Raw genomic sequence first — 18,333 nt, 5'->3', positions numbered from 1 at the left:
GGCGACATCTCTCTCTCGCTGCTGTTTCATGGCGATCATTTCCTCCTTCATCTGGCGTACCATATCGGTCAAGTTTGTCTCCTCAACCGTCTCGGCCCCGGACTGGTGCTCCTCTTCGGACTGTTGCCCTTCAAAATTAGTATTCCTTGTCTTTACCATGATTCTTTTACTCGTAAACTTTCGATGTTTCTGCAATGCTTTCGGTTTGGCCCCACGGTGGGCGCCAAAATGTACCTGCTTGAGGGTACACTCGTAGTCTTCTTGGTGAGAAGGGCCGAACAGATACTTCAAACGGACTCTTTATAGGGGGGAGGTACCTGCAAAAGGCACTCCGACGCTCAAGTCAGGACAAGCACGATATTTTAGGATAATTAATGAACAGTGACATACCTTGACAAAAGTGACCTATTTATACTACTGCTGATGGGCCTTGTCAGTAGTGGGCCTCTCCTGAAGTTTACCAAATTAGGTAATACGATGCTAATAGGCTAATTATGCCTTAATCACGCACTTATCCTTATTAACCACGATAAAGGCTCTAATTATTGCCTCCTCATTCGTTACGCATTTGCTGCGCTGAACTGCTTGTTCGGGACTTGTCCGAGCCGGTTCGTGGCCTGCAAAGATGTCTATGGTTCTATTCGTATCGGCCTTAAGCTGAGCCGATCGTGCTATCAAGCTCACTTCGGCCTTTGGTTATAGCCCGAGTCGATGCTGATGTCAAGACTTTTGGGCATAATTCACTTCGCATGGGTGTCTGATGGGACGACACGTGTTGGTCCACGTGACCGATAGGGTCCTCCCGGTACATCGACAATATATAAAAATAAATTAAACTCCTTTATACCATCAAACATTATTTTTGAATTTTAATTTTGATATATATATATATATATATATATTCTGTACATAATTACTTACATCTTAATTAACTAGAAATCCTTTTAAATATAATTTTAAAATTGTTGTTAACATGTTAGTTCATATTTAAATGATAATAAAAAAAATATTTTTACGCTATCAATATCTTTTTCAATCAAACTTTTATTTTATATTAAAATCAAATTTTTATATTATAAACCAATCAAAATCACTTTTGGTATAATTTTTTAAATAATTATTATAAAGTTAACAAACTTATTAAATATATAATAAATTAATTATCATAAAATAAATCACTTTTATACTAAAATTAGGAGTTGACAAATACACATATAGTTAGTTTTTTTTTCGCTTAAAATAGTAATGATATAGGTTAAATTATTATATTTATTTTATTAGCAGTAATGTATAAATCTTACTGTATATTTTTATTGAGATTGTTATTTTTTTTTATTTTTTATTGAAAGAGATATGTCTTGGTGTAATCTAAATTTGTATTTATATAAAAACAATAATAAAATCTTACACCGTGAATATATATTCTTTTATTAATTAAAACAAATGGAAGTGTACAGCGAATTATGCTTCTTTCTTCAATTGTTTTAGCCACATGAGCCAGCATTATCTTGTCAATTGGGTGTCTTTTTCCTGATTAACAAATATAAGGGTCCCAATCTGGCAATTTCTATAGCTACCATGAGACAAATTAAAACCCATCTTCATCTCTTATGCATGCCATCCACACACCAAAAAAAAATAAAAAATTGTCTCTAGGCTTAAAACAATTTTGGACAAAGACATAAAGTTATAACCACTTTGTGTTTCCTTTAAATGTGATGAAAACTAAGTGGTTAACTAAAATACCAAATGTGGCTTTCATGCCTCGGAATCTTTCTTACTTTCATCCCTTCCTTTGTTTTTTCATCTCATAGACTATTAATTATATGTATTTTGGATATTTTAATTTATTTTAAAATATTGTCTTTTTCATAGAAGTGTTAATTACTTCTTTTCCAACAACACCCTATTTATTAAAGAATATTAATAATTGTCCAAGTATAAAATATTAAGAAAAATATAATTTGTATCAATAAATCATTAATTTAAGTGATACGATCTTTTTAAATAAAATTTCGATCTCCTTAAATAATATCTTTCAAAATTACTATTTTTTTTAAAAAAAAGAGTTCAACTCAATTCAATTTTTTTTATTATAATTCAAATAAATAATATATTGGCATTTTTAAAAAAATATGCATTACATAATGTTTTCTTATCTCAAAAGCCCTCTAGATGCATGATACTTGAATCCACGTTGGCAGTGTGGTAAAGGGTCCAAACTTTGATAAATATTGTAGAATATTTGCAAACCTAAGTTTAATATTATAGTGATGCAACAACCAATGTGTTGATATAATATGATGTATCATGTAGTTTGCCTGCCAGCAGCATCATAGTTTGTCTCATGTGAGAGATTATGGTCACTAAGTACTGATAAAGAGTTATTAAACGCTACCATTTATAAAAAACATTCATACATTCCATATTTTAAGATAACAGCGCACGTAAAGTATCAGTATGTGCTAATGTGAGGTGGATATAACAGATCACATGGATAGCACAATAGAACGTAATTAGAAGTAGGTGCATATCCCTAACTAGTTACAATTTTTTACCTCATAAACACCTCCATAAAAAGTTCTTTTAAAATCTACTATTATTTAACTTTAAAAATAAATTATATCAAGCCAATAACTGTTTCATAAGTTGTTGGATAGTTGAATAGTAAAGGACTAATAATAATATTTTAAAAATTAATGCAAAATTACAAAATGTAAAGTAAATTATTATTATTATTATTATAAACATTTACTATAATCACAGTAACTAGATTATTTTTTAGAGAAAACCACGACATGGTGCTACAATCAAAGTGCAATCACGACATCGTGGGGACAGATTTCGCACAAGAAAAACATTAGAATTGCATTTTAATCAGTGCTCAAGTTAGACGCCAAAGTGTTTGTGGGGGATAAAAATAATGCTAACTTTAAATTAAATCAATCTTGATTTTTTTCATGCTAACTCTCTTTTACTAACAATCATGCATACTACACAGTCAAAAAAAACTTTTCATTGTTCATTATTTTTATACAAAATTTCAATAAATAAAGAAAACTAATACCTCTATACATAAATTTAATTAAAATATACTGAAAAAATATATATACTTTTTACACCATCAATTATAATATTTAAAATTAATGCATAGGATACATTTTTATTTCATGTGACTAAAATTTATAATTTTTAAGCGTAACTAAATTTTATAATAAATGAATACTTTTTAATATGTAAAGCATATTATAATTGAATTATTTTTTATTTCTCATTATTTTAAAAAATTTAATTTAATTTAGAAATTAATATAATAGATTAAAAAAATTTAGAAGTTAGTAAAAAATCCTAAAGAAGTGTTGTTGAAAAAAAAATAGTTAAAAAAACTCATTAAATAATAGTCTTAAAAACATTTTTTTTCAAAAATTATTTTTATAATTTAAATATAGAAAGAATTATTAAATTAAAGCATATAAACAGTAGAAGTCTATCAGATATAAATTTACTTTTAATTGGTTTTAACTATAACCGGTTGCAAACTCAATTATAATCATAATCGGATATATAACTAGTTTTAGATATATGAAAAATTATTTAAAAATCATAACCGGTTTTATTATATATAAAAAAAAGTATTCACAATTGGAATATCATTTTATTTAGTTTTTTTTTCTTCTGTAAATTTGTTATTCAATTTTCTCACATTTTTTAAAATTACTACAAATCTTTTATATCACCTAATTATTAACCACTTACATATATTTAATTACTTTTTTTTTATTAGATTGTTAAGTGACATTTTCAAGTATTATCATAATTGTTAGTGATATTAAAATAAATGACATTTAAATTTTTTTATATAGATATTTAAAACAAATATTCCTTATATACCTTAAAATGATCTTTAAAAATCAAATTAATAACTTTAAATTTTAAAGGGGCAAAAGTTTAAGAAAAATATTTTACAATGATCAAAATTAATATTTACTTATTTTACAAAAATTAAAAATAATATTTATAAATTTTAAAAGAATGAAAAATATTTTTTTTTATTAACATTAAAATTAAAATTTGTCCATTTTATATTAATTAAAAATATATTTAAAACATATGAATATCTGGTGAAAAAAGTATTTATATAAATATAAACATCCCTTAGGGGCAGGGTCCATTTCCATAGACCATAATAGAGCATAGTGGTGTCCTGGGAGACAGTTGGGAGCTGCATGCATCGTAGGTGGTGCAGACAGAAGGCCACTATTTGTAATTGGTGAGAACTGAGAACTGTGAAAACATAAAAAGATGAACGCCACGTGCTCCTCACTACACTCCTGCTTCTCCACGTCGCAGTTGCCACAATCAATGAATCTTCACCATTCCAACACACAAGAATATCCTCCACGCCTTCTTAATTGCCCTTCGTTTTTCTCAATCCACACCTCTTCATCATAATTAATCAATCCCATTATGCCTCCTTAAATGACGCTATTCGCCCTTTCCAATTCAACCAATACGTTTGGTAGGACTGTGCTACTGCAACCTCCTTTTTTTTTTTCTTTTCCCTTTTCCTTTTCCTTTTCAACCTCTCAACTTCCAATCCAACCAACCAACCATTCTTTTTCCTCATCAATCACTCCTCTTTTGCAAGAATCTCATTGACACGACCCTAGAGTTAGAGACAGTCCTCCATTTATTTTAATATTTCATTAATCACATTATAATTAAAACACCATTTTTTTTATAATTATTTTTAATTGACGGGTCCATCCAAAACCGTAACCGCTTCTTAGATTTTTATATTACTACATGAATTTTGTATCCCTAAGCTACGCCCTTTACCTATGCTAGCTACACTACACTACACTTTGGTAAGTAGTGCGTTTCATTTGTTGGCAAGCAAGCTCACACTAGAAGTGCCAGCTGGCACGCCATTAAAAAACTCCTTCTGGAAGGGTCAACCTCTCCGTGTCACGCCGTTACAGTGTGACAGTCCGTGAAACGGAGTGGCATTGCCGTAATAACACTCAAAACGGAGGGTTTTTGCGTAGTGGGAGGTGCACATCACATGCGGCCAAGCTCCACTCTGCACAGAACACCACCGAACCGAAAACTGTGAGCGATAAGAGCAAGAGAGAGAGAGAGAGAGACAAAGAGTGATATACAAGGACTAGAGCTCCTTCGCGCAAAGCAATGCCTGCAATCACCTGAATTCTATGCTCCTTTTCCCTTTCTCCGCATGTCTCTTTTACGTAAGTATCACGAGCCTCCTATAACAACCACTGCTTATGCATTTTTCTGTAGCGTCTCATCGATTCTTTTCATTTCCTTGTTTAGGTAAAACTGTTTAATCCTGCATTTATCACGCTTCTCGACTTTTTTTAAATGTTAATAAATAACTAAACAGAGAGATTAAACCGGATTTGGTTGTATTTTAATTATAGATTATAGATTTCATGCATGGATGCAGTGACTTTAGATTTCTTCAGTGTCAAGATTTTTTGTTTTTTTTTCTTTCGGTTTATTTATTTTGTTGACCGATTTAATTGCATTTGCTAATTTTGCAGTGTCTTTGTCCCTGAATATCCAAGATCTTCAACGGCAATGCTATCTCTGAGAGACATTTTTCTGAGGAATGCTTGATCCGGCCTGAAATATTATTCTACTGTTGAGATTTCTCTGCTTCACTTTGTCTTGTGTCGTGCGAGTGGAGCAGCCTCTATTTTCTTACAAGGTATGGATAATTTTTATGCATGTGTGTTCAGGGTGCATTATTTTTTTTATTTATATAATGATCATTATAATTTATTCTAATTTTTCTGACATTTTATTTTATTTTATTTTATTTTATAATCATCATTATTATTTATTGCTATTTCTTGATGAAATTATTAAGGATTAAAATGGAGTTTTGGAAATTGGTGTTCTGAGCTGATGTGGCTGGATTTTTAGGTTGATTTGTTGAGAGCATGGCTTCATGGGATCAAATGGGGGAGCTTGCAAATGTGGCGCAGTTGACTGGCGTGGATGCTGTGCGGCTGATTGGGATGATTGTGAGAGCTGCCAGCACTGCGCGGATGCATAAGAAAAACTGCCGGCAGTTTGCTCAGCATCTGAAGTTGATTGGGAACTTGCTGGAGCAGCTCAAGATCTCGGAGCTGAAGAAGTACCCAGAAACTAGGGAGCCTCTAGAGCAGCTGGAAGATGCGCTCAGAAGGTCTTACATATTGGTCAATAGTTGTCAGGACCGGAGTTACCTTTATTTGCTGGCTATGGGATGGAACATTGTTTACCAGTTCAGGAAGGCTCAGAATGAGATTGACAGATACCTGCGTCTTGTTCCTCTCATTACTCTTGTGGACAATGCTCGAGTCAGGGTATTACTTTGCCGTGCTCAATTGTATGCTATCTCTTGTTGTGAATGGTCTTTGTATTGTTGATCACCTAAAAAATGATAGAGGAAAAAGTTAATGTTTTTTTACTTATTGGAATTACTCTTTTAACTTCTAGGAAGCTACTGATCAATCATGCCAGAGTTGTATTCCCCTTCAAATCTATGTCTATATTGTTTACTTAGCCATCTTAGCTTATAATAATAATCTTGATTTCAAGGTTTTCAACACTTGTTGCATGTTCTTGTCAGCTTCAACATTGTACAGTGGTTTAGTTTGAGGCTATTAAAAAGGGGTTACTCACATCTTCAGTGTTGTCCTAAACATTTTATCCAGCATGGTCCATATTTTGCTAGATACCCCAGATTAGTTGTTATTGATTGTTTCAGTTACCTCTCTGAAATATTGTAGTGTATTTGCACTGAAAGTTTGAAATTTTGGCTTGTGAAAATTTGGGTCCCACCCTAGTTAGTTGCATGTACTGAATATGTACAGCGTACAGCCAGTTAACCATATTAAATGGTTTAGTTTGATATGCAACTTGTATGCTTAAATCTATGGAAAATTAGTTTGAATATGTCTTCTTAAGGATCCATTTAGTTTGATCCTATCACTACATCCCTTGATGTTTTGTCATTTGTGTTGTACTATTTGCTACCTAGCCCATAAGGTTTAGCTGCTTCATTTTGATCCTGTAAACAGAGTTGGGTATTTCTTTTACTTTTACCTTAGTTTTCAATCAGCAACACTATAAAAAAGGCAGTAGCCTATGTTGTAAGCCATCGACCAATTAATAAACTCCCTGTTCCTCTTCTCGTGTTTTTGTGAGAGAATACAGATGAATGTCTATGTGTCTGGCTGTTGTGCAAGTTGCAGCATTTTGTTTCTGGATTTTGCGCATTCCCAATATTTATGAGGATTTTGACCTGGTTTATATTGTCATTTTAATGGTAGCATCTGTGTTTGTAAATTTGGTCTGAATGTATGGTTAACAATCTATTACTTCTTTCATGCTCTGGAATATTCAGGAGAGACTTGAAGTTATTGAAATGGATCAACGTGAATACACATTGGATGATGAGGACCAAAAGGCACAGACAGTTATTTTTAAACCTGAGCCTGACAAAGATGACACTGCTGTGTTGAAGAAAACACTATCTTGTTCATACCCTAACTGTTCTTTCACTGAAGCACTTAAAAAAGAAAATGAAAAGCTTAAACTAGAGCTACAGCGGTCACAAGCAAATTTGGATATGAATCAGTGTGAAGTCATTCAACGTTTATTAGATGTCACAGAAGTTGCAGCTTATTCTGTTCCAGAGAAGTGTTTGGCGGAGAAAAATCACAAGAAAGAGGAATACAGTTACTCTGATGCCAACGGTGACAAGGACCATTCATCTGATGAAAAATACAATGCAAAAGTTGACAAGCATTCACCGGCAAGGTGATTTATTTCTCTCTTCCTCAACTTCAATGTGTTTAGGTTCAATCAGGATAACTAGTTGTCCAAATGTCGAAATATTTATGTGAAATTTGAATTCTTTGACTATACCCTTCTCTCATCTAGGAAGTCAAAAGTTTACCCTTAGTTTTAGCTATTCTAATTCTAAAAGCTTGAAGTTCCTGCTTCCATCCCTTTATTCCATTGGAATGCAGCCAATAACTATTTTTAATTAGTTTATCTGTCTTTACCTTTGTGATTTTTTACTTATATTGATGTCAAACAGATATTCAGTCGCACAAAAGGATCTGGTATCAACTGGAGGTTCATATCAGCAGGAGGATTGGCACACTGATTTACTTGCTTGTTGTTCTGAACCTTCTCTTTGTATGTTCTCCCTTGCTTGATTTTCTTTAGGTTTTGTTTACTATTCTTTCACCCGAGGTTCATTACCTGTATATTGTGGTTCACTGTATTTGTAGCCTTATCAACTATAATGCACTTTCTTGTTCATTTCCATCATGTCAGTAATACTAGTTTATAGTCTGCAACCCTTTTTCATATATGATGCTTCAAAATCCAAGTCACAAAACCATGTTCTTTTGTGCCATCATCTTGAGGTTTTTTGTTTGAGTAAACTAAGGTTTCTCTTTCACAAATGTAATTTCCCTCAAGTTGCACTTATGGGGATGTGATTTGCATGATATGCTACTTAACACTGAATTTCATGAAATAGACAACTGCGTGTAAATTCAAAAGTAAGATAGATATGGTTCAAACTTGAGGAAAAAAATGATTGCATGGCTATAAGAATCGCAGTGTTGTGTACAACCGAGTATTGGGTGGTAAAAAGCTAACAAGAGAATAGACTCGATGTAGTAGAGATTAAAATGTTGTGTTTCACGAGTGGTCATACTAGACAAAATTTAGGCATGAATGAATTAGAGGGAAAGTTGGGGTAAGGGTAATACCTACCATAGACAAAATGGTAGAAGTTTGCCTTAGATAGTTTGGACATGTGTAGAGATGACTTGAAGAAGCTTAAATAAGGAGAATAGATTAGATGGAGGGTACCCTATATCTAGAGGAAGAGAGAGATCAAGAAAAGAATAAGCAAAACCATTAAGAAATATTTAGAGGCCAATGATTTATTTGTTTGTAAATATGATTCATAATAAAATATTATGGTCTTATTTGATCTGATGTGGTTATCCTCACTTAGTGGGAAATGTTTGGTGGTTGTTGTTGTCTTGATGTATATGGCTTGTCAAATGCACATGGAATAAGATGAATTCATGTTGAATCAGGAACTAGTAAGATTTATGTTGCTGGACACCTTTTTTCATCTGTGAATCTCAATCAGACTAGATGCTGTTGATAGTAGTTGTGGAAATTGCTTTTCGCCGTTTTTAACTTACATGTTGATACACACATGAATAGTTGTTTGAAAACCCCTCATGTTTTTTTTTTATGAAATAGATATCTGGAGTCCTTTGAACCGCAAAAAAAAAAAAGGAAATAGTATAAACAAAAAAGAATTAACTCCAGAGAACCTTCAATACCTCTATACTTCCATCACTAATAATAAGTATAACATTTGCTCTGCAGGTATGAAGACATTCTTCTATCCTTGCGGGACATTTTCAAAGATTGCTTCTGTTGCGAGAAACAGGCCCATATGTAAGTTGGCTACAATGCTTTAAAGTGATGAATTTACTTCTGACTGCTGTTTCATTTTAAATGTTTCCTGCCAACAAAAAGCTAGAACTTATGTTGACATCAATCTTAACACTATTATGTATCAGTGCGAATGAGATATCGTGCCGTATTCAATTCTCTTCCTTGTTTAACATGACTTTTTTTGGGAAACTGGAGTGATAAAATTTGGAATCTATACTTTGTTAGCTTAGCTGAAGATTAAATTATGGTTTCTACAGTCACCACACTCCATTTCAGAACTAGACTGATCACTCATTGATGCTTCCAGATAACCCTAATGTCTTGTTCAGACTAAAATAAACCTTGTCTGAAGTCTTATCTACACTTTCTTATGTTTTGAAGACTGGACATGATAATGACTCAAACCACTCAGGCCAATAGACCCACTATTTGGAAAGTCTATTCTAGAAAAAATGGAACTTAGTTTTAATAAATGTAATTTTAGAACTCGGCTATAAGGGGGAGTCACTGTAGGGGTTTCTGAACTCTAGGACATTCAATAAATTGCTGTAGTTTCTGCTGGAGTCATCTAATCCTATTTTCATCTATTACAACTGGTGTTCTATCAGAAGCAGAGTTATATATTGAATTTTACCAATAATGAAGACATAATTTTATGTAATTCAGATCTTTTCCATACCTTACAAGTAAATGCTAAGGGTTCTCTTTGTTGCAAAAAAAATTCTCATGGGTTGCAAGGTTGTCAAACTGATGAGTTTGCGATTCTAGGTAGAGAAAACAAGTTAACTTTATGTCAAACTCAAACTCTATTCTGGATAAAGCTAGGTTAACTCTTTAAATTTGTATAAACTATCGAGTCAAAAAAGCAAATTAATGAGTTTGAAATCAAATGTAACTTTTGTCTCCTCATGACCCCATAATGTTAGTGTTTTACTGTGATTCAAGTGATTTGAAGATATCAACTCATTTTTCAAATGTTTTCACTTTAGTATCGTATGTTTTTATGGATTTATGTATAATTTGGTTGTTTGTGTAGCTTAATCTTACTTAGTACTTTTGTACTATAACACATTATTGTTGTAGTTTGCTACTTTACGTTGCTATATCATGGAGTGAAATATTAGATTATTGTTAAGAGTATTATATTATGCATATTTGTCATTATATTTTTAATTTTTTTTTAATAATAGGCAAACTCATAATCTTATGAGTTTAAGAGTCAAGTCTACAGAAGTTCCAGAAGTTTATGTAGACTCGAGTTTGGCAACCTTGGTTGCTTGTTATGTTTACCATCAATTTGGTTGGTTTGAAACACTTTGAGCATTATTGAGGTTCTGTTACTATGATTTCAGTTTTGTGTTTTTTCAGCCTCGGGAGAAGCATGTAATGACTTGATGGCATATTCATTAATATTGTCTTGCTGTTGCTATACTTGCTGCGTAAGGAGGAAGCTTCGGAAGATGTTGAACATCACAGTAATGCTTCCTTCCTTCTCTACATCAATATGACTTCACATCCCCTCCTTTTTGTTACCCAGTATTTGTGGATTTTTAGACATGATTAGCTTTGCACGGAAACTTTTATTGACATCATTAGTCATTACTCATTGTAAATGTATTCATTTTATTCCATGAGATATATTCCATAATCCACATCTATTTAAGCATGCTCATATCATTCGGTATCTTATTATTTCAAAATAGGTTCTGATAGTCGAATTTTCAAGGTTAGTTAAAAATATAGAGATAATGAATATGTTAAGATTTGAGCATACATAAGTATTTAGTCTTACTATTATGCATACATTTGCTGCTCCCTTTCAATGTGTTTTTACCCACAACTACTTTCTATGCTAGGGGGGCTTTATTGATGATTTTCTCTCTCATTTGATGTGTTGCTGCTGTGCCCTTGTGCAAGAATGGAGAGAAGTGGAGATCCGTGGGCTTAGTGGTATGTCCTAATTCTTCAGCTTGCTTGAATGCAAAATTCGAAGTGCTAATTAACCATGCAGGTGTCTTTGTCGTCTTTCCTTTTCTCAGCAAAAGCTGTTGAATTTTGTTCTAGCTTATAATAAATTTCTATTTTACCGCGGCGTTTTCTTACCAGCTCCAAATTTTTCTTGCTGATCAATGCTCAAGTTGCATGCGAAATATTTGATGTTAAAACCATTTTGCAGGCCATGAGAAGACCAAAACAAGCCCTCCACCCTCCCAGTACATGGAATCTTAACTAACAAATGATATTATCATTTGGTTGTTTAGGGATTCAATGTTCCTTGAAGAGCATATTATAATTCTCACTGGAAGGCAGGAATTATGTATTTTTATTCTTACCGCACCTGGCCTCGTTTAACTATTGTACAGTAGTTTTATGTTGTTGTACTGGTAAAAGTTGCTTTTAGATATAGTAGATGCCTTGATGGTGTATCATAAACCTATTTTTTGTTTCCCTGGTTTAATATAGTCTGTCTTGAGTTAATTTCTTGGCATGCTTTGTCATGTATAAAATTAAAATATATCATTTGTCGTAACTAATTCAATAAACTAATCTTGGTTTTTGTTAATTTTGGTTTTTATTTTCTTGATACATTGACAAAATAATAAAGCTAAAGGAGACGGAGTTAATCTCGAAGCTCTTTGTACATAATATCAGCCTGCAAGAGTGTTGATACTCTTAATCTTTGGAGGACTGTCTAAATCGTTGTCATTGACATGCGTTCACATTTCAGCCAGATAATCAGGAGGTTTAAAGCGAACATCAAAGGTCTAAAGCTAATTTTGATGTGAGATTTTTTTAAACTAGTAATATTTTTAATAAAAACTACTAATTTACTAAAATGATTATATTTTTATTGAAGTTTATTTTTATAACATTTTAAAGTGCAGGATTATTTATGAAATTATTATAATTATTTTTGTTCAACCGTTTTTTCTCAATAATAAAGCTCATTTAGTTTTCTTAATAATAAGAATACTGCAGTGATATCATGGACTAGTGGTATAATATTAAAATATGAGATTCCTTATTTAAAAATGTTATATAAAGTGATCTTATAAGGATTATAACTCTTGACCTTCATAATAAACTTACCATTTAAATCACTAAATCACTTAACTTTATAGATATAAATTGAACACTTAACATTATTTTTTGAGTTAATTTTTTTTTCTTAAATTTCTTATCTAGCATTAATTTAGCTTAAAATTTAATTAATAATAAATTTATTTAATAAAAATAATAATTTTTTTAAATAAATTTATTACTACTTATATTCCTTTTTATAAGATTCAACTTAAAATAATTGTTCATTATTATAAGACTCAATTCATAGTATTTAATGTATTAATTATTTTTAGACTACAATACTCCAAATTAAAATATGTTCTCTTAATTTATTGAAATATATTAATTATAAATTCTTTAAAGGATATATATTTTAATAGATTTGGAGAATAAACAATATTAACTATAAGAGAGAAGTAATGTATGACATGCACTTTAATTGGTTGAGATGGAAATAAATATTAATTAAATATAAAAATAGTACAATAATACGTTTAAAAAATATATAAAAATAAGATAAATTTATTGATATCAATTAGATTAACTATTTTTTTTTTATCTTAGTACATTAAATTTAGGTCTTATATATAAGAGTAGAGACAATATTTACTAAAAATAAAATGACAATGAGTCATTGGCTGGTTGATATAACATGTTAGTTGTCATATTGTGTTTTTAGTTAACTTGTTTGGTGACATGCATATTGATATAGAACAATATAAGCATTTTAGTGACCAAAACAATAATAACAAAATATTTTACTTTTGTTGAGGATCAAAAAGAACTTAAAATAAAATATTTTGAAAAAAAACAATGTGTATATATATATATTTGTTTTTTTTCTTTTGTCTCTATTTGACTTTAAAATATCTAGATTTCTATCAATAATTATTTTTTAATATTCAAATATTTATACTTAAAATTTTAAGTTAAGTTGGATAATTTGAGATAACCATTAACTTCATATTAGAGTATCATTCAACTATTTTTTTAAAATACTTTTTTAAGCTAAAAAAAATGTCTTTAATGCCATCCAACTAACTAAAACCCCGTTGTTACTACTCCTAATAGGTCTAAATTCAGTTTTCAATAGAAAGTTGTTTTTAATTATTAAGAATACAATTTTAATTTTTAAATATAAAATATATCTCAAGTAATATTTAAAGAAATTTATAGATTAATCCCAAGCGTGTGGTTCAGTGGTAAGGGTTGATCCACGTTTAAGCAATGTCAGAGATTCGAGTCCTGCCTTATTTATGCAGCCACGTTAAATCTTGGGACCAGCTATCCCACTTTGAGGTGCCTCCCTTCAATGATGGATACTCCAGGGACGAATCAGAAAAAAAAAAAAAAATTTATAGATTTTTAATCTTTTATTTTTTCATTTTTTCTTGAGTTAAATTTATTTATTCCTTTCATTTACGATTTTATGGAGACTTTCTATAACTTCTTAGACATAAATTATTCTTATCTTTTTTAATTATTTTTATCTCTGTTGATATATGTATATAACATTTTAAATTATTTTATCTCTTATTTGATTCAGCTATCTACATATCTATGATTCAATAAGAACGTAAATTATATTTAGATTAAATCTAATAATTATATCCTTCTATTTTATGGCCAATCTACCATTTTAACAAAAATAAATATGAAAAGAATAACATATAATCTAGAAAAATAATACATTTATTACTTGAATCCATATCCATATCTCTCAGTAAAAAGTGTAATATTTATACTTATGGTTATGGTGGTTAAAAAAAAAGAGAAAATAAATGTATCTAGTAAAAAAAAAAAAAAAGTGCATCAGAAAACCAAATTCGCTATTAAACAACAGTGATTTATTTAGGCACGTGGGAGAGAGAGGAGAATGGATAAACAAAGGAAACGAAACAAAACATTTAAAAGAGAAAGAAAAGGAAAAGAGGGCCCAACCCAACCCAATAGCGGTATAAATAAGGCAATCCCTTTATTATTTACACCTTTTTCACCCCAATCAGAGAAAAGCTAGGGTTTGCGACTTTCCCTTTTCCGAATCCAAATCAGAATCCAATCAATCGGCGATGTCGTCGGCGAAGAAGATCACCCTGAAGAGCTCGGACGGCGAGGCGTTCGAGGTGGAGGAGGCGGTGGCGCTGGAGTCGCAGACAATCAAGCACATGATCGAGGACGATTGCGCCGACAGCGGAATCCCTCTCCCTAACGTCACCAGCAAGATCCTGGCCAAGGTAATCGAGTACTGCAAAAAGCACGTCGACGCCGCCAACCCCGACGACAAACCCTCCGAAGAGGATCTCAAGGCTTGGGACACGGATTTCGTCAAGGTCGACCAGGCCACGCTCTTCGATCTCATCCTGGTCAGTTATTTATTTATTTATTTTATTCTTATTTTCTCGATTTGGCGGTTTAATCGATTTTTTTTTATTTGGAATTTGGTTTTAGGTTGTATTTTTCATGTGTTTGCTGTTGCTTTTTTTGTGATCGGTGATGTAGTTGGCGAGGTTCTTCGAGCTGTGTGTGGTTGCAAAACTGGCGATTGGGCAAATTGTTATGTGATGGGATGTTTTAGGTTAACCCTAGCGGAGGGTTTTTGTGCTTGTTTTTGTTGATTGTGAGTTTGATGCGGATTTAGTGTTGCTCTTTTGTAGACATGGTTTATGGATTAGACTTACATGCAGGACCATAGGTTTTGTTGGTGTATTTCTTCAATAAGAGTTGGAGTTTTCGTAAGGTAATGTGCCAAGTAAAGGATTCTATTAAATGTCAACGTGTATTACTTAGGTAAAACTCCAATTATAACTGGAGAACAACACTCACATTACCTGTGGTTATGTATCTCAGTTTTTGACCATGGTTTATTTGTACATTTAGGTGAGTATTTTTTGCATTCAATCGATGATGGTATATTTGTACTTTTTTTTTGTTTGTTCGTGGCTGTTTTTTAGGTTGAATATTTGCATGATATCTAATTGCTTTGTTCAATGTTATTGTGATATAGGTTCCTAGTTTTGATGTCCAAATATTTTTTGGGCTTAAATGTGCCAGTTTTTATTTTTACATATATGGCATGCAAATTTACTGAATTTACTTCTTGTCGACTTGCTTATTGCTTTGGTTTACTTACATCCCATAAATAATCGTTTTGTAATATGTAGACCCAGCCTTTGATTCTCTCGTATCCTGAGCTTGTTTCTTCTTCTCAAACCCTCGCTCTACCTATCTTCCATTGGTGTTGCCTTGCTTCTGTCTTCTCCGGCAACTGTTGCTGTTTACTCTGACAAGTAGCAACATCTCTTTTCTCTGGAGGGTGCTGCTGTTCTATTCTGTCTTTTCTCCTCTTCAGCGAGCTGCCCTTGTTCTCCTTTTTTCTGATGCCTTGCTGCTACTTTTCTGGCGACCTGCTGCCTCCTGTTACTAATGAATTTTGAGTTATTTTTTGTATCATTTTTGGGGAATTGAACTACTAGTCAAAACTATATACTCTCACCACCCACAAAGATTACAGTTTAAAGTTTCTACACATTAAAAATGACAATAAATGTATCACTTTTTATGCAATTTTACTACAATAACCCCACCCTCCCAACAAATGCATTACTTTTAATTAATTAAGGGACAATTTACAATGCTAACACTGCAGTTAATTTGGGACGGAGGGGGTAGAAAATTTCAGAGTAGCAGTCATCCCACTGTCCACTATTATGTGCTATAGTGTTTATGGGGCCGACTGCTACACCCTGATATCTTGAGTTTATAACACTATTGTTAGGGAACCAAAATTTTGCGTTGGTCGTGGTAAAAGTGCAACTAGAACATGTTTTAGAACATCTGAAATTAATATTTAAAATGTAAACTTGTAGATTTATACTGATGACATTCATCATTCCTTAATATTACCGTCCACTTTATTAATGTTATCATCAATGGCTGAGGTCTTCTGCTTTTATGTCTAAAGTACTTTGGAGAAATTAAATGCCTGCATATTTATATTTGCAAATTCCAACTCATAAACTTTAATTTTCTACTACGATCCCTCATTTTCCATGTTTTGATTATTTGGGCAATGGAAAGCTCACATATACTCTATTTATTTAGTGGGTTAATTATGTATTATTAAATATTAATGTAAAAGTTTTTTCTTTAGGCTGCGAACTACTTGAATATCAAGAGCCTGCTGGACCTTACATGCCAGACTGTAGCAGACATGATCAAGGGGAAGACTCCAGAGGAAATTCGCAAGACCTTTAATATCAAGAATGACTTTACTCCAGAGGAAGAAGAGGAAGTTCGTCGGGAAAACCAATGGGCATTTGAATGATTTTGTTAAGCTCATAAAATCTGAATCAAAGATCTGCCATGTGGATTTATGCTATATGCTTGTTTGTTTATCAAAGATCGTCCATGTAGATTTACCTATGCTATATACTTGTTTATTTTATATTTCAGACTCTTTCTGTTGACTGTGTTTATGGGTCAGAATTATCTTTCTTCATGAACTTAAGAGCACTTTGAATTGTAACTTGTAAGTAATAGTTATGATGAAGGGATGCGGTGATTCTGACACAAGGGTTATCGATTTCAATAATAGCCAACCATTGGTTCTTAATTTCCCATCCCATATATTAGGAATATCGATTTCAATAATAATGTAGTGTGGTAATGTAAAGGTGGTGCAGCAAATCAAGATTAGGAAATCGTTTTAACATATTTACTCAGGTGGTAGCTCCATGTTTTAGGTTCTGTTCATACCTCAAATTATTTTTCTTACCTCGTCACTGATCACTGAATACTGATTGATATATTCCAAGTACATTATTATCGTTTAAGATTTTTGGTCTATGAATTTATGTACCAGCACAAAAAGATTAATTTTGTAAAAATGTATAACTAAAAAAAATTCAATTGTGTATATATTAAGAACGTTAATTATTTAAATGTATTTAATTTTTTATGATTTCACATAAAACATACTATATTTAGGTCCAGAAGAGAATTTCACAAGTGAATTCTTTGGCTGTATTTCACCATAATTATTCTATTAGGCACATGTTGATCATTGGAACATTATACACTTGAGCATGTCAGAAAAATTTATCTTGACTAGATCCACATGTAATAAGTGAGATAGTTTTACTTTTCCGACCAAGATCAACCACTTCCTTTTAGCTTGTTCGTTCAACTTTCACATTTTCTGTAAGGTATTGTACATCCCTTGTAAGTCTAATACACTTTTTACAGGGATAGGATAGGTTCATCACTGGAAGCAATGAATCTTATATTAAATTTTTAATAAGATCACAGATGATAAAATTGTGCCTATTTCTATCTTGATTAATGTCATATGATTCAGTTCTACTTGTGCAATAGCATAATAGTTGGCCATATGTGAAGATTAAAGGAGGTACCAAGGAAGTTGGCTGTTGGTGATGATTGGAGGTATCAACGAGCTCAGTGGGAAAACACTCTCATACGTGAGAAATTATTATATGGTTTAAAATTATTATTGTCCTGAATAATTTTTATATATGACAAGTTTGTTTTTTTCTTCTAAGTTAAAAAATTGACTTCGATCGAATCAGACTAGTGATGATCCAAGACTATATAATGCCAGCCATATATGCTCACTTTTTGGATCAGTTTCAGTGCCAGCTAGTAAAGATTAGGAGCAACATCTGAGAACTTATTTCATTTTGCTCACAAAGAAACTTATACATGATACCGGTGAACCGTTTGAATGATCAAGAAATTCTAACA

General features: G+C 32.0%; 2 protein-coding genes across 2 annotated transcripts; both read left to right on the top strand.

Annotated features, from left to right (window-relative positions):
• Positions 1-4,240: 4,240 nt before the first annotated feature.
• On the top strand, positions 4,241-11,988 carry LOC109800134 (protein MID1-COMPLEMENTING ACTIVITY 1). The gene is made up of 9 exons (XM_020360846.3): positions 4,241-5,249; positions 5,565-5,731; positions 5,950-6,374; positions 7,418-7,833; positions 8,117-8,217; positions 9,439-9,510; positions 10,879-10,985; positions 11,367-11,460; positions 11,687-11,988. The coding sequence occupies exons 3-9, from the start codon at positions 5,967-5,969 to the stop codon at positions 11,737-11,739; spliced, it is 1,251 nt and encodes a 416-aa protein (XP_020216435.1). The 5' UTR covers positions 4,241-5,249; positions 5,565-5,731; positions 5,950-5,966; the 3' UTR covers positions 11,740-11,988.
• Positions 11,989-14,549: 2,561 nt separating this feature from the next.
• LOC109800888 (SKP1-like protein 1A) lies at positions 14,550-17,185 on the top strand. Its single transcript, XM_020361806.1, has 2 exons — positions 14,550-14,936; positions 16,724-17,185. Exons 1-2 carry the CDS (start codon positions 14,643-14,645, stop codon positions 16,895-16,897), a joined length of 468 nt encoding a protein of 155 aa, XP_020217395.1. The 5' UTR covers positions 14,550-14,642; the 3' UTR covers positions 16,898-17,185.
• Positions 17,186-18,333: the final 1,148 nt, after the last annotated feature.

The sequence above is a fragment of the Cajanus cajan genome, chromosome 11, assembly GCF_000230855.2.
Source record: "Cajanus cajan strain Asha chromosome 11, NIPB_CcT2T_4, whole genome shotgun sequence".
In the NCBI taxonomy this organism is placed as follows: domain Eukaryota; kingdom Viridiplantae; phylum Streptophyta; class Magnoliopsida; order Fabales; family Fabaceae; genus Cajanus; species Cajanus cajan.
The sequence above is the reverse complement of the archived record's forward strand: the minus strand, read 5'-3'. Positions and strand labels throughout refer to the sequence as shown.

What these genes read in the sequence shown, in the direction of transcription:
- LOC109800134 (XM_020360846.3), top strand. Translation starts at nt 5,967, where the DNA reads ATGGCTTCATGGGATCAAATGGGGGAGCTTGCAAATGTGGCGCAGTTG. An exon ending in GACAAGCATTCACCGGCAAG is followed by an intron (nt 7,834 to 8,116) that starts GTGATTTATTTC and finishes GATGTCAAACAG; the next exon opens with ATATTCAGTCGCACAAAAGG. An exon ending in TTGTTCTGAACCTTCTCTTT is followed by an intron (nt 8,218 to 9,438) that starts GTATGTTCTCCC and finishes TTTGCTCTGCAG; the next exon opens with GTATGAAGACATTCTTCTAT.
- LOC109800888 (XM_020361806.1), top strand. Translation starts at nt 14,643, where the DNA reads ATGTCGTCGGCGAAGAAGATCACCCTGAAGAGCTCGGACGGCGAGGCG. An exon ending in CGCTCTTCGATCTCATCCTG is followed by an intron (nt 14,937 to 16,723) that starts GTCAGTTATTTA and finishes TTTTTTCTTTAG; the next exon opens with GCTGCGAACTACTTGAATAT.